We start from the raw sequence: 22,362 nt of genomic DNA on the forward strand, positions 1-22,362 counted from the left end.
GTTGTTCTGTTGCCAAAGTGACAAATATGTTTAAAGGAATGTTTTGAGCAGTTTGGTTCACGCTATAAATCTCATGAAATGTATACAATTCATTAAAAGTTTTGAAAGAAGTACAAGTTAGCATTTATATTGCAACAAGTGACATATAAATGTGTATGTTTGTCTTTGGAGCGTGCCATAAAATATATCAGCAGCAGCTAGCCACTGTGACTGGTACTAATGGCCCGCTCTCGGCGCTGATGATAAGTTTCATCACAAATCTTCAATGCTGTCAACACAAAACTGTTCAATCAACAGGAATATGAGTTGTGTCTTTAGTAAAATTAGCACGGGAAAGAAATACAACCCAGAGCCCTGCTGGAGTGCTGGAGGCAGGTCCTCTTTGGGCTGAAGCACAGACTTTTACCTCTTTGAATGTCAAAGCTTCAATTCATGCCTGCTCCAAGGACTGCGTATTTTTTATGAAGACATGTATTCATTTAAGCAGGTCAACATATTTCAAGCTGAAAACTGAGTACTGCTGCCTTGCTTTTTGTCATCCTGACCTAAGAAATGAAAAGGGGTGGTCTTGGCACTGACTCTGTGGTGTCACCCCCTGTGCACACATGCTGGGGTTGTGCTGTGCAGGTGTCTGAGTGCTGCTGGAGGCCATGGAAGGCTTTGTCTGCCTGGGGGGATTTCTGCAGGATGCCAGGGCCCCCTCTTTGCAGTTCAGCAGCATCCCCATCTTTCTCCAAGCCGGTAAGACCAAAGTACCTTCATAATGCTCTTGCTTGGGCTGTAATTCCCATCTCTGGCTCTCTGTTACAGGCAACAGTGGAGGAAAATAAATGAAACGTGGCTCTCACGCTAATCTCAGTCACCAAACAGATGTTCCCATTTCACGCTATTGGGAAAATGCATCGGCTTCGCACCTCCCCTTCTCCCTCCCACCAGAAGGTATGTGGGAGAGCAGAAAGGGCAATTTGTTAGGATGTAATTCTCCCTTGATGTTCATCCCGCGCCTCCGGGCCCCTCATTGTGTTTGCAGAACAAAAATGCTCCGGGGGAGCAGGGGGAGCACATTGCAGACAGTTGGTGTGCAAGGAGGGATTTGGCCGGGTGCCTTCAACCGCCTGAGCCATGCAGCATGTCTTGTTATTGGCAGATGGCTTGAGTTATTATTATTTAATGTTTTTCCACTGCGGTAATGCCTAGAGAGCAAGAGGGGCAGGGGGCCAATAAAAAAAAGTTTTCTATTCTTTCCATTACAGAAAGTAATCCCTAATTAAATCTAAGAGGAAACACCGAGGAGAACATCTCTGTCTCATTATATTGGTTCTGAAATGGGCTCCTCCTGTTTGTGTTCAAGGAACTTTTGGTACCTTTTCAGCAGTCCAGAAGCCCTCGTTGTGGTGCACATCGCACGCTGGGATCTCACACGTGAGCCAAGCCACAAAGCCTCGCTCTGGGCCCTGAAAGGTGACTGAGAAACCTCGTCCCCGTTCTTGTTGCAGGTTATTTATTATCACCGATTTACAATCCCGACATTTCCCTACCGCGGCTGCTCCTGCACCTCATGGACTCAGCTCGGCCCAGAGCCGGGTGAGCCGCGATATGCGAGCGGCTCCGGGGCGAGCCGCCCTGCGGAGCACCGCCCGCTGAGCGCTGAAGGCCGGATTCACCTTCAGGAGCGGCTTTTGTCACTTCGCCTCGCTCAGCAACGCGGGCCCGCCGCCTCCGAGCGGCTCCACGGACGGCAGAACAGGGCCTGCAGCTCCGTACCGACACGGGCAGCCAAACCCGCCGCGCTCTCCCCGCCCCGAGGCCGGCGGTGCCGCCCCGCGCCTTGAAGCCGCCCCCCCCTCCCCCCACACACGTTGCCCGGGCGACGCGGCGCCCTCCCGCTTCCGGCGGCCGTGGCGCGGTGTGATGACGCCATCGCCGCGCGCCGCCCCGGCCGCTCCCTTCCCGCCGCCGTCGCCACCGCCACCGGCCGGAACCGGAGCGCCGCCGCTCCCTGCACATGCGCGGTGCGGCGCCCGCCCGTAGGCCCGGGCCTTCCTTCAGCCCGGGCCCGGGAAGCCAGGCCTCGGCGGCCGCCGCCCGGCGAAAGACCATGGGCAGGACGGTGAGCGCGGGGCGGCGCCCCGGGGTGGGGGGAGGCGGCGGGCAGGGCCTCGCTCCGGGCCTCGCTCCGCCGCTGTGGCCGCTCCCGTCCGCCGGGGCCTCGCCGCGCTCTGAGGCCGGGCCCGGGGGCCGAGGGAGGCCCGGGCGGCGGCCCGCGGCCCGGAGCGCGGCCCCTTCCCGAGCGGTGCGGGCTGGGTGCGATGGAGGAGGAGTTTGGGTTTCTCCTCCTTCTGGCGCTCCTCGGTCGGCGCTCACCTTTATTTGTCATTGGCCCTCACCTTGCTGGGAGCCCTCGGAGGGAGGCGGGCTGAAGCTGAAGCCCACCGGGCGGCGGCGCTTCGGCATCCCGCGTTGTCGGGGTGACGGCGGAACGGCTGGGGCCGAGGTAGCCGCGCGCCCGGCCTCGCAGTGCTGTGCCTTCCAGCAGGCCCGGGAGATGGGTGCCGAGCTGCTTGGATGTGTCGCTTCCACGTAGATTGGGCCTGCTTCTATGTATTCTGCTTCTGTATGCTGACAGTGTGTGAGCACTGTGTTGTTTTATACCAGAGCAGCTTCTGTGACAAAGGAAGTGACAGACCAGAGCTCATTACCTGTAATTCTGCCCTAATTCTCCCATCCCTGTCTGTGCTTCTGGCTCTGCATACCATTAGGTGATTCTTTCAGCATGTATCAGTGAGCTGTGCTGCGTAAATTACTGAGCATGTGAGCCTTCTTAAAATCTTAATGGGTTTAAACATGTCTGGGGAGAAGCCTTGTAGTTCTGAACTTCCTAACAGTCAAAATGAGCACGCTGAAAACTAATCTCTCCTTTTATCTTTTAGATCAATTCATGTGTAGAATGTTGTGAGTCTCTGAAGCACCTTAGCAATTTCTTTTACTCTTCCTAGGAGGCCAGGTGTCACAGGAGAACTTCACTCTCTTGTTACAAGAATTAAGTGGCACCCAGAAACGGCAGCGAACTTCCGAGCTTCTGCTGAGTGGATGACAGCATCATTTACAATGTAATGTTTCTGAAAGTTTCTTGTTTGTGCAACATTCCTCTGCTTTTGGCTGCGATAGTGTTGGTATTTGGTGTTTATCTGAGGACACCAATCTGACAACCTGATTTGTTTGTTTATGCGGTGGGCACGGTAAATGAGAGTGAGCTGCTGCTGTTCAGAAGGCCTGAGTTGCTGCAGCTGAGCTGTTTGAGGTCTCCTAGATTCACCTGTTGAAGGTTTTATCAGAGATAACCAAAACTCCTCTTTTAAAACAGAAACCAGACATGGAGTCGGTGTGCTGTTAGCCCCAGAGCAAACTGTTGCTTATGCAAGTGAGGTTTGTTCTCTGTTACACAGGTGTGGTTTCACTGAAAGCTTTTCTTGTGTTTGTGCTGTTCGGTTCATGCTCCAGGCACAAAAAACCTGTTGTTTTCTGAAGCAGTGTCAGATTAGTATCTATCCACTTCATGTGCCTTGCAAAATACCTTCTTGTAACACACTTCTAACACACTTCTGAGCTATTTAGCGTTTCCTTTTTACAGGCAGGAAATTATGGCAGAGAGGCACTTAAAACTACAAGAATATCTTTGATGTTTGAGAACAGACCTCAATTTCCAAAATTCTTTATTCATACATTGACTCACTTTCCTCTTTATCAGTGCAATTCATATAGAGCCAACAGATTTCTGTAACAAAGAGAAAGGAATTGGAACCTGTGGCCAGTAAAAATTACTAAAGTAACTTCTAAGTTACTCTGATTTTAATTTTAACAATCGTAGGATCTCATGTTCAACAAGAATCTGAATGCCTGGGCATGTGAGGAGGCTGGGAAGTTCCTGTTGTTTTCTAGCATGATCTGATGCATGTATTGTTATTTCATAATTCCCGGAATTTGGCACACCGTGAGCCTGGGGTGAAGCAGAGAGCAGCTAATGGGCTGCTGCTCATCACTCTGATAACAGAAGTGTGTGAAGGATGTTGAGATTATAAATCCTAAACACTCCACAAGATTGAGATATTTATCTCTGCAGGTCACCAAAGGAGAAATAAACTGTTTGCTATCTTTGAAATGCTGCCTTGCCATTGGATGCAATGACAGGGAGACCACAGGGCTCATCTAAGCAGGGGGAGGTACATCCTGTGGAGTGTGAAAAACATGATTGCTTCATTGTTCTTGGGAGACCTTCCATTATTTTCAGTTTACTTGGTGAAGCTTTGCCAGGTTCTAACATGAGCAGAGATCTGTGATCAGCGCTGTGCCTGGGCTGTAAAATTCACTTGAAAAAGCATTTGGAGAGCTCTTTGTAAAGGCAAAACAACTGCAAAGATCCAAACACGTGCATTAATATGACCTTTTGCATGGATGGACTGTTGGGGGGCTGCTGTTTGATTAAGAAAGGCCTGTGAATTAGCCCTCAAAATCCCTGAATGAAGCTTTCCTCTTTCCTTTACTAGCACTGTAAAACAAGTTGTAACTTGTGCTGCTGCTTGGATGCTACTCATTGCGTTGCTTTTGGGGATCTGACTTGGTGATGGTGGAAACGATTGTATTTCTGCACGTTGGCCTGGGTAAAACTGTAGGCAGAGTTGTATCAGACTGCCAAGCTGGGGAGCGCCTGCCCTGCTGCGTGTCCTCCTGCTGGGGCTGCTTAAACGTGTCTTCCTTCTCTGCCTTCCTGCAGGTCTCTTCCATCCTGGCAACTCAGCAAACAATTAGCGTTCCCAGGCTGCTGGAGCTGTTCATGTTAATGGATGACATTTGATATGTGCCCTGTAAGTCCTGCACTGGGACTCGGTGACCGGTGGGGTGCCTGATGCCTGTAATCCCCATCCCCCGCCGGGTCCGTTCGTTCCACGGCCCCCACACGACCTGCCTGCACTCAGCCTGTGGCCCGGTGCGGACCACGCACTTGGTGCGTACCAAGTACAACAATTTTGACATCTATCTCAAATCCCGATGGATGTACGGATTCATTCGTTTCCTGCTGTACTTCAGCTGCAGCCTGTTTACCTCCATCCTCTGGGTGGCACTCTCTATCTTGTTTTGCCTTCAGTACCTTGGCATCCGGATCTTTCTGCGTTTCCAGTACAAACTCTCCATCATCCTCCTCTTACTGGGGCGAAGGCGAGTGGACTTCAGCCTCATGAATGAACTGCTCATCTATGGAATTCATGTGACCATGCTGCTAGTGGGGGGGCTGGGATGGTGCTTCATGGTATTTGTGGATATGTAAATAAAAACAAGCGCATGTGGGCTAAGAAGGTGACTTTTCTTCCACCCCTGAATTTGTCAATATCCCCTTTTCTTTTTTTTTATATAAATTAATTTATTTATCAGTGCTACTTCTTATTGATAAATTAATGTACTTGTCTCTGGAATTTGTATTATTTTTTTTGTAAGGGTTAAGGTGCCATCTTGATGATCAAAGTGCAACACTTGATTGGGTGTTCATTCTTTGCGTAGTGCAAGTTAATATCAATTTCTTTTAGTCCATAGGAGCCTGCCTTGCTGCTGTTCCTGTATTCCTGTGGGCATGGAAAAGGCAGTGCATTTTCTGGAGCACAGAATCTAGAAAATCTTGTGCCCTACACTCTGAGAAAAGTCTTTACCCTTTTTCTGAAAACGTTCCTTCATATCCCAGGCATGTAATATGTATTCTACCAGATCAGTGCTATCCTTTCTCTCTGTAGTTTGCATTTTGCGTATTCCCAACTAAGAATATGGGGCCAAATTCAACAGACTGTTGTGCTTTTGGTTTTGTTGTCTTTTTTTTCTTAATATTATTTTTTAGATTAATGCAGGGCTTGCGTTCAACCCACTTGCATCATGTTGTTCACTTTAATGTGATTATATAGCTTTGAATGGTTTTGTCCTTTTCAGGCAATTAATGCCAAGTAATTGAGCCCTACCCCAGTAGAACAAATCCATTGGAGTGATGGGAGCAGTGTTCAGTGTCATGTACTCTTGAAATTCCCAGTCATAGCAAAATTGTTATCATTTTGCAGTGATTATGGAAACCCATTGCAATGGTTTAGATGTTGGTGTTTGGTCCTGCTCTTCCCTGAATTGATTAGTTCCAGTTTTCTCATGGAAGCACTTCTGTCTTACAGACAGCAATGAGAGGAGGCTGTCTGACCTGGGAGAGTTTGAGGGCACAGTCTGAAGGGGCAGTGGTTGCTCCCCACAGTTACAGAGAGCTCTCACTCCTATCTTTGCTGCAGTGTGAGTGGTGTCACTGGACAACTTTCCTCACAGCTGAAGAAGAGAATTAAGCACTAAGCTTGGTTTTGCTGGTCCTGATCCGAGATCTTGGATTGTTCCTTTGCAGGCAGTTAAGCAGACCAGATTTTGGCCTAAGTTTTATTTTCATCTTTTTCCCTTTCTGCCCTGAAATCACTAGAGTCAATTGCAATGAAATAAGCAAGACTGGAAATATGTGGCCATTCCCTGATTGTCTTTAGTTTGAGATGCGAGTGGATTGAGAGGAAAATCAGTGAGCACAGAGGAAAGAACACTTAGTGCTTCAGCCTGTGAGTATTTGTGTGCATATTGAAGCCTTTTGCTCACGTACTCTGATTTGTAGCTTTACAGATGCAAAATAGGAAAGCTTCTGTCTGAAGCTAAAGCAAAACCAGAAATTATCTCATTATCAACCCTTACAATAATGATGTAATATAATGCAAACTGGACACATAGAGCTGAATAAATAATGGACAATGGTGGTTGTGGACTTTAGATTAGCCTTGTGGGAACCAAAGGCTGTTTCTGCAAGAAAGGCTTGGTATGATGTATGCCACAAACTGCAGGTTCTGGAAGTTTTTTCTCGTAACTGTGGAGCTCCCCAGAGCTCTGTTCTGGGAGTCCACAGGGCCTTGATATCCTGCAGGTCCCAGCTGCAGCCTGCCTGCAGGTAGGGGCAGTTCCCAGTAATTCCCAGCCCAGTACAGCTCTCTGCTGGGGTGCTACAGCTCAGGTTGTGTGGACTGTGCAACTTTATGCTGGAGAATTTCTGCAGGAAACGTGAGTTGGATCTGCCAGCAAACAGCCTGCTGTGTGCTAAGAGGCACCCAGCAGCCCCCTGGTGCCAGCCGTCCTGAGCACTTTGTAGATGGAGCAGCACAGACACAGGCTGAAGGTGTGGTGGTAGGACCTTGTTCTACTTTGAATGGGTGAAAGGGGGATTTGTGCTGCAGTGCTCCCCACCCAGCCCCTTCTGGCTGCTGGCTGCTCCTGCAGCAGTGTCCAACCAACAGGCTGTGTTGCACCTCAGTGCTTTGTTGTGCAGCCTGCCCATCTGCCCTCTGCGTTCGGTTTCTACAGTACACACCAAGGAAAAAGTAGGCATCCTCATCAACTCACCACAAAGCAGTGTTTGCCAACTCTCCGGATGTTCGCCAGGAGAGCCTGGGGATAGGCTGCTTAGAAGGCAGAGGATTCCCCATTCTTCCTCTACCAGCACAGCTTAATGTCTAGTCAGATTGCCCCAAATCGCGAGTGCAATTGCCCACAGAAATATACAACTTGAAGATTAAATAATTGAGGAGACCTCGGAGGCAATGTGAAGTTGGAAATACTCTCAGTCTTGGCTGTTAGCAGCGGTCAGACACCAAGCAGTGCTCGGGCAGTTGATGCTCCTGGCCTGGTGGGGGAAATGAGGTCCCTTTGAAGTCGTGCTGGCAAGGAAGAGGAATTAATTTTCAAATGATTTGTTTTACGATGCAATAATTTGAACATTTTAGATCTCTGTGAGTGGAGCAGCATTTGGCACCTTTACTGCACTTCTTCAGAGCATTTTCCAACTAGAGCTAATTAAACCTCACAGCATCCCCAGGAGATCGCAGAATAAGTAAGATCTTGGTAATGATTCAGAATTTAAATTTGGTGTTTTTGAAGGTTGTTTTTTTTTTTTTTTTTTTTAAAGCTTTTAGGACTATGTTGCCAAAATATATTTTCTGAAGCAGTTGCGATTCTGTGAGTTGCTTACCAGCACAAACTGCAGCAGGGCAGGAGTGCTAAGCACGTGCAAGTAACAGTAAGCAGCACTCAGAGATGTGGCTGCTGGCAACGCTGGGTGGTTGCTATGGAGTATCATTTTTTTTTTAATTTTTTTTTTATTTTCCCCGTTTCTTTTGACTGATAAACTTGGCATTTTTAATAAGGGGGGCAGAACAACTTGCTGGAATACAACAAATAAGAAAACAGGGGCAGGAGGTGGGCTTTTTGTTTTTCAAGAGCCCAACAAGTGGCCAATACTGTCACTTGCCAGAAACATCCTGTGAAGTGGGGACCTGCAAACTGTGCCCCATTGGGAACCTTTATGTTTGGGAATTTTTTTGCTCTTTCCAAAAGTCGATGCTGGAAGGGGTAGATCCAGCTCTGAAGTACGTCGTCTTCCTGTCTTGCTGTCTGGCTGTAACTTTAAAATCTTCTGAAATATTCCTTTTGGCATTCCTTCACACTGATTCCATCCTGGACAATGAGAGCAGCTAGTTTGTTCCCTTTCATGTGATTGGGTTTGTTTATTTTCTTGCCACGTTTGGACTTTAAGTGTTGCTAAAAATGGGGTTAAGAGTAATGAGGAAAAAGCTAGAAACACGGATTTGGGGGAGCGTGTCCCCAGACACGTGCCAGCTCTGCCCTGCCCCTTTGCAGCCCCCTGGGCACCCCTGCCCACCAGAGCCACCAGGTGCCAGCTGTCCATCTGCACTGTGTGGGCTGAGAGTGGTTTGCAGTGGCAAGGTGGCCTGACCTGTCAGCCCATTGAAGTGCTGCAGTTTCACCTTGTTAACTCTTCAGAACTTGCCAACAGCTGGTGTTTGGGGTGCTGCTAAATCCTCTATGAAACATGCCACCCACACTAAACGTATCTTTTTTATAACATCTTGATGCATCGATTTGTTTATGAAGAAAAAGCAGCAATTCAGTCCTGTGATGCTGCTATCATTCTGATGTGGGGGCAGCCTGGGTCCTCTCTCAAAAAGGCACTGAGCTTTTGCCTTAAGGCCTTGCCCAGCTAACAGCTCGCTGTGATTCCTCCCAGGGCTCTCATTAGTTGCTAGTGTTGTTTCTTTCCCTCTGGGGGTGTAGGAGACAGCATCTATTACCAGGCACAGAGAGCAGCGTGGCACGTTTACTTCCAGGAATGCTTTGTCTGTTCTGGAGGCTCTAGCACACGCAGATAGCACGCTGTTCTGGGGAAGAGTTGCTGGAAAATATGAAGCCTTGTTAACTTTCCGTGATTGTATTTAGCCAAACAAGGTTTCCATAGCTCCTGGACAGCTCTGCTGCCTGGGGAAAAAAAAAAGAAAGAAAAAAAAAAAACCCTCTCATTTCTTCACCTGCCAACTCTCTGCGCTAATTTTGTCTTCCTGCTTCAAAGCACTCATCGTGCCCAGAAAATGTCACTTCAAAGCAAAGTTCTGTCCACTAATGAGTCGGTGAAAAGCGTTTGGTTTAAGATGCTGGGCAGTTCTCATGCTGTGCTGAGGCGCTGCTCTGAGCTGAGGGTCCTCAGGGCCTCTTCCCCACATCCCCCATCGCGCTGCAGGAGACTGCAGTGCTGTGGGACGGAGCTGTGGGGGCTGCAGTCAATCAGCCCCCAACGCCTGCAAGGGCCGACGTTCCCTCACGTGGAAAACGCCGTGTGTAAGACCGAGAGACAAATACCCAAGTCCTTAGCTGGTTCCTCTGTGAAAACGAAATCAGCCTCCCCTTGGCCCTGCTGAGAGTTCTGCCTGAGTAAGGACGTCGGGATTATGCATGCTAATTAAATGAACCACCCATCCCTCTGCATCCTGCTCTCCGCTGGGAATTCCCCTCTGAGTAACTTGCTCCCCCTGAGGAACGGAGCTGCATGAAAAATCTCCCAGATGGTGAATCCGTTAGAGAAAATCACAATCTGTTTGGGGCTGTTTCAAACAAAAAAGAGCACCGGAGACGCGGAGGAATAAATTTGCTCTTGCAAACCATTTGCTCAGTAATGGGGAGAATTTAGATGGGCAAAGATATATATTTTTTTTTTCCAGAGGACTTTTGTCTCCTTTTGCCTCCAAAACTGAGCAACGGTTTACAGCATAAATTGCAGTGTTGCATATCAGGAAAGCTGCCATTGCTTTGCTGCAGCCCTGGACCCACTCGTGCGTGTTCTCTGCAGGAAGGAGCTCGGGGGAAGGAGCAGCACTCGGTCACATCCCGGGTGTTGGTAGGGCCCGGGGCACAGAGCTCAGTTCTGTCCCTGCCTGGAAGCATTTCACTTGAAATCCAAATTTCATACAATGCTCCACGCCAAGAAAAATTCTTCCAAGGTTTTCTTTTCTTCTCTTTTTTTTTTCTTCTTTTTTTTCGTGTAAACTTCAGATGAAAGCTGCCTAATAGTTTCTTGGAAATGTGTTTGCTTACAGTTGTGTGCAACACAGGCACTGTTACTTCCTTGTCCTCTGTGCGAAGCTGGCTGGAGGCGGGCACAGAGCGTGGCGTTGTGCAACGTGTCGGGGCGAGGGGAGCAGCCTGCATGGTCACACTGGCACCACTGTAGAGGTGAGACCTTAGCAAAACCCATGGAAATTCCTAACTTAAGCTAGGTGCAGCTTAGGGGAGACTCACGTGTCTTCAGGATTCGGGGAGCTCGCTGAGCTTCTAGGACTGAGGGTCCGGCTGTTCTCCTGTGCTGCAGCCCTTCCTAACAAACCAAGCTGGTAGCACCGATTTGCCAACACGTTTCCCATTTACTGTTCACCAGAGCATCAATTGTGACAAATAAACAGAAGAAGGCAGCATTTCGCTGAGAGCATTCAATGTACTGGTTAAGACACTGTACTAAGAGAGTGTGAAGTCTGTGAAGGCTGCAGAGCAGCCATGGCAGCGCTGGGGGGCTGCTGCCCAGGGCTGAGCACAGCCAGCCACACTCAGCACTGCACCCCTGATGTGGGGTTGTCCCAAAGCAGGGCTGTGCATCGCTCTGCAATAGCAGGGCTCTGTTTCCACAGAGATTGTTTAAATGATGCCTATATTCACACGTTGTGAATGCCTTCAGAAAGGGATGAATGCAGCGCTTGGTTTTGAGAAAGCAGGATAATTTTTATGATCGGTAACAACTTGTTAGCAATGTGCTACAATGAGGGCACAAATTTCACGCCTCAAGGCTCGTAACTGCTTCTCAGGGAGGGCAGGGAGGGACAGACGCTGCTTTTTTCCTTCTTTGGGAACGCTGGGCATGGACAAAAGAGCTATAGGGTTTGTGGTGCCTTCCTCTAAAGCGTGGAGCATCAGCTAGGAGCTGAACCTGTAACCTGATTACGGCTCTGGATAAACACTGGTTCTGCTGGAAGCAGTGCTTCCAGCAAGGTCAGAATTTCACTTTGTGTTCTTCTCCAACAAAACTCTTAGGGAAATAAATAAAACATTTGAAAGCGATGCCCTTAAGGTCAAATTGCAATGCGCGCTTGTACCGAGGATGTACACCGACTTGAGAAGATGTACACCGACTTGAGGCAGCGTGTGGCACAAGAAATATGAGGTCAAATCCTCGAGTCCCTCATTTCCAGCCGCTGCTGCAGGATTTTCCCAGCCTGGCTTTGAGCGGCAGGTTTGGGGTAGCAGCAGGAGGAGGGGGTTGCTTGTTGTGTGTGAAAGCTGAGCGCAAGGGCTCACATGCTGATCCACATCCCTGGGCCGAGCTCTTAGGATCCCGGTGTTGTGGGTCCGTGGGGCCCTCTGAGGGCTGGCAGCAGAGAGCTCAGCGCTGCCGCCCGCGACCTTGAGCATCTTCTGCATCCTCCCAGCACATGATTCGGGGGAGAAGGCAGGGGCGGGGGAGGTGGCACAGCACCGAAACGTTTGTTCAGCAGTTGCTGCAAAAAGAAAACTTGCTTCAATCTGCTGAGATGCCAACTGAATTTTGTTTTGTTTTGGTATTTTGGAGGCGAGCCAGCAGCAGGATGTTGTGAAGTCTTCAGCAGCTACTGCCTGCTTGTTCCATACCAAGCATAACTTTGTATATATTTTTATCGGCAAACTCAGTCCCACGCGTTGTGATGTGCAAACAAGGGCCCTGGCTGCAGGGCTGCAATCCAGAGAGCTGGGGAGAACTGAGCCATTTTCCTTGGCTGCTCTCTTAGTCACATTCTGCAGAGCTGGCCTGCAAAGGTACCTTTCCTCCCTGCCAGCTACTGAGAGGAATAGCAAGTGGTTGGTTTGATTGGAGAGGGGAGAAAAAACAAGTTCAGCACCACCACTGGGGTCCCGGCTCCTCCTCCTCAATCCGGGGGGGATTTCAGCACAGATGTAGCTGCAGTGCTGGAAAGGTTGCAGCGAATTTCGGGTATTGCTTTTTTCCATCTCACGTGGGGATGAGGCGTTTGTGCTGTGTCAGCAGAAGGGGCTGTTCTCCGCCTTGCACAACAGAGAGCCGCCGGGTATAAATAGCCTTCATGCCTGTCACCTCGGCGACTTTGATGGCGATGCCCTGATTTAAGCCTCTCTTCCAGGAGATGCTTTAGGTGTGTGCCATCCCCACGGGACCAGATGTGTATTTAAATTAAATGCATGGCCGTGGGCTCTGGGCAGCCATGTGCCAAGCCTGTGCCGTAGCGCTTTGCTGGGCTGGGACCAGTGTGAGCTGAGCTTGCTGCGTGTCTCTGAGCACTACAACTGTTGCCTTCACAAAGCATCAGCGCTCGGAGCAGGGACACAACCGAAGAGTGTCTGACAAATATATGTATGTGTGGGGACCGCTGTCTGCGGCTCATGACATGGTGAGGCGTCTCGAACACGACAGGGCTCTGCAGAGGAGCTGTGACATGGGGACACGGGGACACAGAGTTCCCTGCTTTCTTCATTCTTTGACTCTTGCTTTCTCACTGGAGAGCTTTGGAGGCAGCAGCTCGCTCCCATCAGTTGCAGCCCCAGCACCACCCTCGGTCAGGAAGTGTTGTCCATGTATATAACATAATAGCAATAAGTCCATGGCTCAGTCATTGAAGACACGGGTGCAGAACCCCAGGGCTGAAAGCGTCCCCATGGAGTTGCCCAGTCAGACCTTGGCTTCACCCTGCTTGCCCTGCCTGCATCCTTTGTTCCCAAGGAAGGCCCAGAGGTGACTATGGATGCCTTTTTAAATGTTTATCGTCACATTATCCATCAGATACATATTTACAATCATTCATTAAATTAGGATGTACGTTTCATTCTTCTTTCTTGGAATATTAATGCCTACTCCTGGCTGAAATGCCATATGAATATTCATTAAAAAATCAATCAATCCCTGTGCCAGGAGTGATGTCATTTGAGCAATAACTGAAGCTGTAATCGAGCATGCGATGAAAAAAAACAACAAATGCCACCAGATCTAATGTTTATTGAACTGGGTGTGGGTAAATCACGGTAGGGTTTTTCCATGCTTTCTGTGCTAAAGCTCTCTCTCTGATTCCTTTGGGGGGCTGTGGTGAGCCTGTCCTGCCAGCACCCCAAGGAGCTCTGGGCTGCGGCGATGGATGAGTGAGATGTCGCGTCGCTGCCGAGCTGCTAATGAGGACCTTGTCAGAAATTAGTCTTCTGACAATGGGAAACAAAAGCTCTCAAAGCTATTGTGGGAAATCTTCTTGAAAATGGATAGGCTGAAGTCTGCTTTCCCATAGATCTCAGGCTGGTTGAGCTTTCTCACTGCTTATAGCATTGCCCAGGCAGCCCTGTGGTGGCATCGCTTAGGTTGCCCTATGCATTGAGTGCTGACTGTGCTTGGGTTGGGCTCCGTGCTGAGAAAGCAACAACGCACTTTGGGAGTTATCATTATTACTCTGCAATTCCTCAGATTGAGATTTTCCCAACAACAGTGAAGGATCTGTGCCAATGTGTGGGCCCTGACGTGGCTCCCATGATAAGATCACACTGTTTGTGTGGAAAATAGCAAGAGCTTTGGCTTGGCTTCAGCAGCAGTCGTTTTGGAAATCTTTTGTGTGCAATGCACCTGGATGGTAGGAGAGGTCATCTCTGCGATCTGCTTTGTGCCTTAGCTGCCATTCTAAAGCCCTCTATCAGCTCTGCAGAACAAATGGCCCGGAACATTTATCCTGGAGAGAAGTTGGGTTGATTGTAGCTAAGTGTATTTTCTAAGGTAGCTCTAGCACTCCAGAGAAGGGATTGTAAAGACCTCTTATAGCAGTGGTGAGTGCTGGGACGGAGGAGAGCTGCTGCTGGGGCTCAGGGTGTTGGCGGGCTCAGCAGACTGGGGCTGGGCAGCAGGCTGAGGGCTGCATCCTTCCACTCAGCTCAGGGAAAGTCGAGCAGCTGGGTTTCTGTGTGCAGAAGGAGTATCTGAAAGCAAAGGTATTTTAATCCTGCGGATGGTGCCAAGTCAAATTAAACACAATTTCTGAGCAGTCAAAGCAATTAACCATCAGGATCATTTACAAGAAGAAGTGTCTATCCACCAACACTTTGCATCTTCAAGATGAAAGGAGATCTTTTTCTGAAAAATTTATTTTAATGCTGCTCCTGGGAGAGGTGCCTGCAGCCTGTATGCAGCAGCCGGAGCTGCGGGGCTTCCTTCCAGCACAGGGCCCAGGAAGGCAGCACAGCAGGCATCGGCTCCTGGGATGGGAGTTAACCAAAGGGAAAACGCCTCCTGGCTCCGCTCGGCAGTCACCGAACCATTACAGAAGGGGTGCCTATTTAAAAAGGCCAATGCTGCATTATTTTTGTTACTGTCGTCCCCTCCTCTCTCCAGAGGCCCAGAAAGGAGAGAAGCAGCACCGGGCGCTTCTGGAGCAATTCTCCTGATGGGAGCTCAAGGATTTCTGTATTTACAAATCAGCAAAGCCTTTTTACATGCGACCTTCTACCAGCTCAGCGAGGACAATGCAAACCCCTTGGAGACACTCCCATTTCTGTTTGTTTTAACTTATTCCCAATCATCTTCACGTAAGACAATGAGCTTGGCTGTAGTCATAAGAAGCGCCGCTCTCACGGTGCCAACCGTGTGTCACAGTGAGCTGCCTGTGCTGAGCCTGCCTGCCTGATGTAAGCAGCTGTGCTTAGAGAAGTCAGCAGCTATTGCAATCTGGTTGTGCCACCTCGGCTGGCTGTTGCACGAGGGCTGTCCCCATGCAGGGCAGTGTTGGAGGACACCCTGTGCTGGCTGTGCTGATGCCTTCGGAGCAAACCCCGGCTCTCCTGTCAGGCACATCACTCTGCCATGAATGAATAGAACGTGTCAATGAGGGTTTGAGATGCATTTTGCTTTGCAGCTTGTTGATGGTGTGTTAATGCCAATGGACTCTGTATGGCTGTAATACAGATGTTGTGCCCTCTCCTCTCATATGAGCACCAGTTATGCTGGAGTGTCAGCTAAGTGTGCCATGCAGGGAAGGTTCCTGGCACCAGGTGATTTTCTCTCCTTTCCAGCCTGCATCGCAGTTCACAGCACAACACAAGAACTGGTTCTGTGTATTGGCGCACGCTTCTGCCTCCAAACAAAATGTGTGTTCCAGCTGCAACAAGGTGTCTGAACAAGGCAGCATTTCTGCTCTCAGAACCTTCTGAAGGTCTAACAAAGCAGCTCTCCTGCAGAATTCCAAACTTGCGCATTACTTCCAGGGTCCCTTCCTGAGCTGGCACAGCTCCACTGCGCAGAGATGGCCCTGCAGCGAGGGATGAGGACCGGACACATCGGTGGATCATTTCCTTGTGGGGTTTGCCAGGAAGCCACGTGTCCATGAAGTGCATCCACCTTCCCTGGTTTGTTCAGAGAATGGGTGTGATGTTACCTCACCGTGCCTGAGGAGTGTGGTTCAGTGGCATGCAGTCTGTGGCTCCTGGTGTGGTCCTGCCATGCCCTGCAGTTCTGCCTCTGCTGCTTTGCTCTCACTTAGCACATCTCCTGCACGAATGGAAGTGCTGGGTGTTTTATCAAGTGATTTTTTCAGCCCTCAAGCCGTTCTTCAATTTGAAGTGCTTGATTAAAAAAAAAAAAAAAAAAAAAAGAAGCTCAGGGAAGAGAAAGAAAGAAAACATTTTTGTCAGCCTGAAATCACTTTGCAGACATTATGGAAAATGCTGCCTATTTTGTCTCCTCTGCTCTCCGAACCAATCTTTTGCATTAAATTCAGCACAGTAGTAAATAAACATGTTTTCTCAGGCCCTGCAGCTATAGCAAACCATCAAATGGTGCTTCAGAAATGTTCCTTTCTCCATCACAGATCATGATTTAAAAATCCGTGGCTGAGGGGAGCAGGGTGCTCTCCGGGCTGTGGGTGAGAACACCTTGCTTCCAATGGGATGCCCTGCACACATCCCATGGCTGACGGCTCCTGCAGCCCCACTGCACCCATGGAACATGTGGAACATGCTGGAACACGATGGAACATGCTGGAGCATGGAGGAGGCACAGGAGGGCTGACAGTCAGCGAGACGCAGGGAGAGGAGCAGGGGGTGTCAACATCTTCATAAGAGCAGAATTGCTTTATGTCCAAATGCAGTTTGGGACATATTTCTCATACATCACTTCAAAAAAGAAAAAAAAGGAGATTTTATCTTTTGCAGCAGAGGAAATGTGTTTGTCCTGACCTGACACTGTTTTTTAAAGTGTCGAGTGCTAATGAAATTCCTCAGCCTTGAGCAGCTCTGAGCATCCAATGCTGGTTTTTAAGATATGGGGACATTTTTCTGCAGTTTTTAAGGCAGCCTCAAAATGATGAATGCGTGAGAGGAGAGAAACTTCCAGATCCAAAGAAGTTCTGACACAATCCTGCATGCAAAGCAGACAGAAAGACGCTCATACTTTCAAGGGGCTTTTGTTATCCCTTTGAAATTTATTTATAAGACACGGGGCTAACGCTGCTCGCTTTGATCGTGCAAATAGGTTCACCGATCTTAATATTTGGGGCTTAGAGACACGAGAAAGCAAAACGAGGCTTTTTAGGCTGGGGAGTAACATTTGGAACGAAAATTCGCCCTCCTCCCCATGTGCCGCATCGGGTAATGCCGCTTTTGTGTGTGATGCTCCACAGGTTTCTGACGGCGGGGGAATGGTGCAGAGGACCGGGGGGGACGCGGCGCCCTTCCCGCAGCTCCGAACCCCGCGGGGTCTCCTCTGGGGGGCCGAGGCAGCACTGCGGGCTGGGGCTGGGCGAAGGTCGGGTTCGGGACGGGAGCTCCGTGAGCCGGAGCTGCTGCGCTGCGTTCTGTCCTTTCCTACACGCGGCGTTCCGCATGGCAGCGGCATTCCGCATAGCAGCTCCGCGCCGCCGACACAGCGTGCTTTGAGTCTGACCGTTTCCACCTCCCTCGGTGATTTTTATTTTTTTCTATCTATCTCCTTCCGTTTCTGCCTTTACATCAATGTTCCGAACGGACCCTTGGTAGCGGCGGGGCGGTAATGCCGCTCTCTCCCACCCAGAAGTGCCCCCCGGCCCCGCTCCGAGGTCGCAACCGCTCCCGCGCCCGCCGCCCGCTGCCCCCCAGCCGGGCCGCCCGTGGTCCCTCCTCCTCCCCCGCCCCTCTCCTCCTCTTCCTCCCCCTTCTCCTCCTCCTCCTCCTCCCCCCCCGCGGCGGGGCCGGCCCGGTGGGGCCGCCTGTCTGCGGCGCCCGGCGCTGCTGGGCGAGGTCAGGGAAAGTCCATGTGAGGAGCCGCTGGAATCACTTCCTGCTGCCGCCGCCGGGACCGCCGCCACAGCCGGCACCGCCGCTAGGCCGAGCAGCGCCGCGCCGCGCGTCCATGGGGCCGGAGCCCCGCAGGTGGGCGCCGCTGTGCCCGGGGGGCTGCGGGTGGGAACCGGGGCTGAGAGCCGGAACCGGGGCTGCGGGGGACTCTGCGGGACGCGGCGTGCGCTAAGCCGGCTGCTCCCCCGCCCCGCGCTGCCCCCTCGGCAATGCCTCCCCCTCCGCTGTCTCCTCCCCGGTGTCCTCTCCCCATCCTTGCGGCCGGGATACGGTACCGGAGGCCTGGGGAGGGAGGGGGCGAGGGGGAGGGGGTGGGGGCGGTCGGCGGGCACACGCGGCTCCCCCCGGCTGGGGGTCCGAGCCGGAGCCGTGCCCGGTGCTGGGCCGGGGGTGCGCGGCGATCTGCGGCGGGCGGTAGTTAAAGTGCGTTCGCTGTGTCAAGGACTTCTCTAAACATCTTCCCTGCTGTAGGGAAAGAAAATGACAGCGGTACATTGTGTGCTCCGCCGCGCCGGGCTCGCCCATACGTATTAGCGGCAAAGTACAGAATCACTTAATGCGAAGTCTCCATTACGTGCTGGGTCATTAATTTGAATATTCACTTGTGTGTTTCCTCCTTTCAGGAGGCATTTGTGAGATTGCGGGCGGCTTGATGTGCTCCGTGCCTGCCAAGTGTTTGCCTCGTGTCCTGCGTTATTGACGCGCTGGCACACTGCTGCACCTTCCCCGGCTGAAATATTAAACAGTAGTAGGAGCTGAAAGCAGTAAACAAAGCTGAATTCCTGCTACCTTCCTTAGGATTGCAGGGCTGTGTCATGGGGGCTCTCAGAGCTGTGTGCCCCCGGGGTTCCTGCAGGAACCCCCACCCCTCCGTCCCTGCAGATGGAAGGAAGACAGTAAGCTGAGCGCTGCTAATAGCTGGAAGTGTGTCACTTATGGGACAGTACATACATAACCTCAAGGTTGGGGCACTGCAGGTAATAGCAGTTTGATCTGCAGCAAGGAGCGCGTATGAAATAACGAGGGATCCTGACCTCCTCCTTCTGAGAGTGGATGTCCTTCCAACGTCCACTGAAGGCAGCTCTGGGCACCGTGCGTTCCTTTATTCTCCTGTAGAGGTCTTAGAATTAAGGCTCTGTGGGAGTAAAGTGGAGATATGTGGATGTTAAAGGGGTTTCTCAGGCTGAAATCTCTGGAAGGAAACTTCCAACGCTTGCTAAATATTTCAGCTAGGTGGAGAGAAAGCAGATTGCAGTAAATGCAGAACCAGGTGCTCTGCATGTGGCATTGAGGAGCTGGAACAGGCCGCCCAGAGAGGCTGTGGATGCCCCATCCCTGGAGGTCAAGGTTCAAGACCAGGTTGGATGGGGCCCTGGGCAGCCTGGTCTGGTATTAAATGTGGAGGTTGCTGGCCCTGCTGTGGCGGGGGGGGGGGTTGGAGATTCGTGATCCTTGAGGTCTCTCCAACCCGGGCCATTCTGTGATCCTGTTAAGGGCAGGCAGTGTGGCACAACGCACACTTCGCATTCAGGTGGGCTGCAGAATGGCCCAACACAGCTGCCCCAAAATCACCACTGGGTCCACAACCTGGAAAGGGTTTCCTTGAGCTTCGCATAGGCTGCTTAAAGTGATCCTGGCAGGAAAAATCCTCACATGTTGGAACCCTGCAGAGTTCCAGTGCACCCCAGCAGGGCCGGCTCTGCCCTGTGCTCCCCCATGGGCGCTCCGTTTGCAGCACTGCAGAGGAATTGCTGCAGAGAAACCTCCGGACCCGGCTGTGCTCATCCGAGTCAGGATACAAACCCTCTGGTTCTGGAATGGAAATATTTATTTTAGAGCGCCTTATTATAAAGTCAGATTTCCCTGCCAGGCCTTCGGGAGGGCCGGCGCGGGGCTGCGCGCGCTGCAGATACAGACTTTATTTGAAAGCTGCCTTTATTGACATAATAGCACTGAAATTGGTGCACGGCGCTCGGATGCGATAGGAGCACGCTTTGTAAAGGATTGTGTGGAACCATTGGGTTGTGGATAAACATAGCAAAACAGCCCTGCGAAGCGGCGATGTGACCGTGCTGCTGCTTTGCTTGCTACAATGCCTGTGTTTAAAAATACCCGGGCCTGACAAAATGGGGTTAGGATGAGGCTTCAGCCACACGTTTGGATTTAGCCCAGGTTTTGTGAGCCGGGCAGCTTTGTAGCAGTGGGCTGGGAGGAATGGGTCCGGTGATGCTGAAGGGCAGAGAACTGAAAAGAGAGCTGTGCTGTCATTGCTTTTTTTTTTTTTTTTTTTTTTTTTTCTCTCCTCCTTCCCACATTTCTTTGGTTCTAGTTGCATTTTCTTTCATTTCATTCAAGCATTCAGCATGGAGGAAATTAAACTGTACGGCGAGTTCCCTACAGCACCAAATGGGCACAGAGCGCTGCGTCCTGCTGCAGCCAGCACGGCTTTGCCAGCACCTGTACCCACAGCTTCACTGCCACCGGGGCTGAGCTGCTGCTCCTCGGGATGGAAACACCTATAGGGTGTGTGTCGTGCAGGGCTTTTTTTAATCAAGTCAGCGCAGAAACTGAGAAATAGGTTAAGCATGCTAAGGAGGGTGAGGCTGCTGGTTTTCTCTACCTGACTTTATTTGTGAAGTGACAGGAATTTTGACAGCCTTTGTGTCTTTTTTAGCAAATCAAGTGTCATGCCAGGTTTGCCTGTGGATGAGATCATTTGCAAAATATGCTTCCCAGCTTGCTTCAGGCATAATTCATTGTGTCAACTGCAATTGCTCATTTGCTAGGAACTGTGATTCATTAGCGATTTTTTTTTAAGTTCGACTTGTTTTTTAAGCAAATGTTTGGAGGCAGAACAGAACATTAAAAAAAAAAAAAAAAAAAAAACAAACCACACAAATAAAAAAAAAGAAAAATCTTTAAATCGTGCAGTGTTTCTACCCACAAATGCTGCTGTGAAGGGAAAACTTGTTAGAACGGCCCGGTCCTGGGCAGGGCCAAGCAGCCCCTGGGACCGCTCAGCTGCACGGTGTTGCACTCATTTTTGTCATGTGATTGCTCCTAAATGGGGACAGAGGTAATAATGCTCATCCTGCGGGACTGCCTGCGCCACGTGGAGGCTTCAGGGCAGCGGGACGGACGGGCAGACAGATGGACAGATGGAGGGACGCTGGGCTGGGCTGGGCAGAATGGCACCCGGGGCTCCCAGCACTCACTGTGCTCCTGCTCTGCGTGTTTTAGAGGTTCCCCAAATCAGACTTTAAAAACTAATTAAAAAAAAAAAAAAGCATCTCCGGGACGTTTTTGTGTTTCCTTTCCCGTGGATGGAGGCAAATATTTCAGCGCATTTTTTTTTCTGTAGGTGGGTGGATGGGGGAGAAATCACTGCTGCTGCTTCAGCAGCCACTAACTCCCCTCCAACACCAAACCAGCATGCGGGGGCTGCACGAATGGAAATACTTTCCAGAAGAAAAAATATATATATATGTGTGTATGTATATATATATTTCTAAACTTCTAAGTGACGGCGATCGGTGCTGGGCAGCATGGGGCAGGCTGTTCTTCCCCGTGCAATGGTTTGCTATGGGTGCTGCTCCTGTGCTGTCAGGGTGCTCCAGGTCAGTGGGGCGGGCAGCTCATGGCTGTGTGCTCAGTGCTGAGGGGCTGCCCACCTCGGGTCCATTCCTGGAGGTATTCAAGGCTAGATTGGATGGGGCCCTGGGCAGCCTGCTGTAGTATTAAATGGGGAGGTTGGTGGCCCTGCTTGTGACGAGGGGGTTGGAGATTTATGATCCTTGAGGTCCCTTCCAACCCGGGCCATTTTGTGATTCTGTGGGGCACCCCTATGTAGGCTCTGGATGAGATCTGGCTCTTCACCTCGCTGCCGACCCCATGGCAATCCAGCTGGTATCAGGACCTATTAATCATGTGCAAAAGCAGGAGGAGGAAAATCCTCTTTCTTTGCAGCATCCAATCTGTAGCAATCAAGGCTCTTTGGGATCTATCGATCCGGGGAGCAGAGCCAGATGTTTGCCATCCCCGGGTGCCTGCAGACAGAATTTCGGCGGCGGGTTGAGGGGAGGTGTGTGCAAAGAATTGTGAGTTAAGGACAGCAGTGCTGGTGCTTCGTCAGGCTCGTGGGCTCGGTGGCAGCACACTTGTGTGGAAAGGGTCCTGTGTGCCCGTGCCAGCGCTGGCGCGGCTCCACGAGCGCGTTTGTATCATGATATCCACCGGGGAAGCATATGGCAGCCTGGGTTATATATATTGTGTGGGGGCACATATTTTACATGCCAGTTCTCGCTGTCATAGGACAAACATTTACGCTCCGATTATATGAGGCATTAGAAAAACAAGAGCAGGGGTTGGAAATGCCATAATTCCTTGCAGGGATGTCGTAAAAGACGCTGTTTAGTGGTGATATGGCAACGGCAAAATTGAAGGGTGATAATGTTTCCATCCGTTGTGCTTTCAGGGTGCTAAGCTTTGGAGGGATTACGCTTTGAAGAGGTTTAGGATGCATAAATTCACCACTGGCATTTCAAGGCACCCCACGTGGAAGGCAATGGCCAGGTGCTGGGGGAAGGTGAGGAGGGAGCATGTACACCGTGGAGGCAG

At 50.6% G+C, this 22,362-nt stretch overlaps 2 protein-coding genes across 5 annotated transcripts in view; both read left to right on the forward strand.

Annotated features, from left to right (window-relative positions):
* Positions 1-1,973: 1,973 nt before the first annotated feature.
* On the forward strand, positions 1,974-5,468 carry TMEM250 (transmembrane protein 250). Of its 3 annotated transcripts, XM_085239141.1 has the most exons (4): positions 2,087-2,110; positions 2,997-3,110; positions 4,121-4,220; positions 4,772-5,468. In XM_085239141.1, the coding sequence occupies exon 4, from the start codon at positions 4,904-4,906 to the stop codon at positions 5,321-5,323; it is 420 nt and encodes a 139-aa protein (XP_085095267.1). In that variant the 5' UTR covers positions 2,087-2,110; positions 2,997-3,110; positions 4,121-4,220; positions 4,772-4,903; the 3' UTR covers positions 5,324-5,468. The 3 variants fall into 3 exon arrangements, with proteins under 3 accessions (XP_085095268.1, XP_085095267.1, XP_003207893.1); XM_085239142.1 differs by lacking the exons at positions 2,997-3,110; positions 4,121-4,220 and having other exon boundaries at positions 1,974-2,110; XM_003207845.5 differs by lacking the exons at positions 2,087-2,110; positions 4,121-4,220 and having other exon boundaries at positions 2,991-3,110.
* Positions 2,995-22,362, forward strand: part of NACC2 (NACC family member 2) — a 51,962-nt gene continuing 32,594 nt past the window's right edge. Inside the window, exon 1 of one of the 2 annotated variants that reach the window (XM_085239136.1) lies at positions 2,995-3,110. The gene's annotated coding sequence lies outside the window, so the exon portion shown is untranslated. Of the gene's footprint in view, positions 3,111-17,628; positions 17,821-22,362 lie in introns of those variants that run through there. The other variant, XM_085239137.1, reaches the window with a different exon arrangement.

Source organism: Meleagris gallopavo, chromosome 19 (genome assembly GCF_905368555.1).
Source record: "Meleagris gallopavo chromosome 19, MGAL_WU_HG_1.1, whole genome shotgun sequence".
Taxonomy (NCBI): Eukaryota; Metazoa; Chordata; class Aves; order Galliformes; family Phasianidae; genus Meleagris; species Meleagris gallopavo.

Excerpts from the sequence above, each read along its gene's own strand:
- TMEM250 (XM_085239142.1), top strand. The coding sequence starts at position 4,904 with ATGCCTGTAATCCCCATCCCCCGCCGGGTCCGTTCGTTCCACGGCCCC.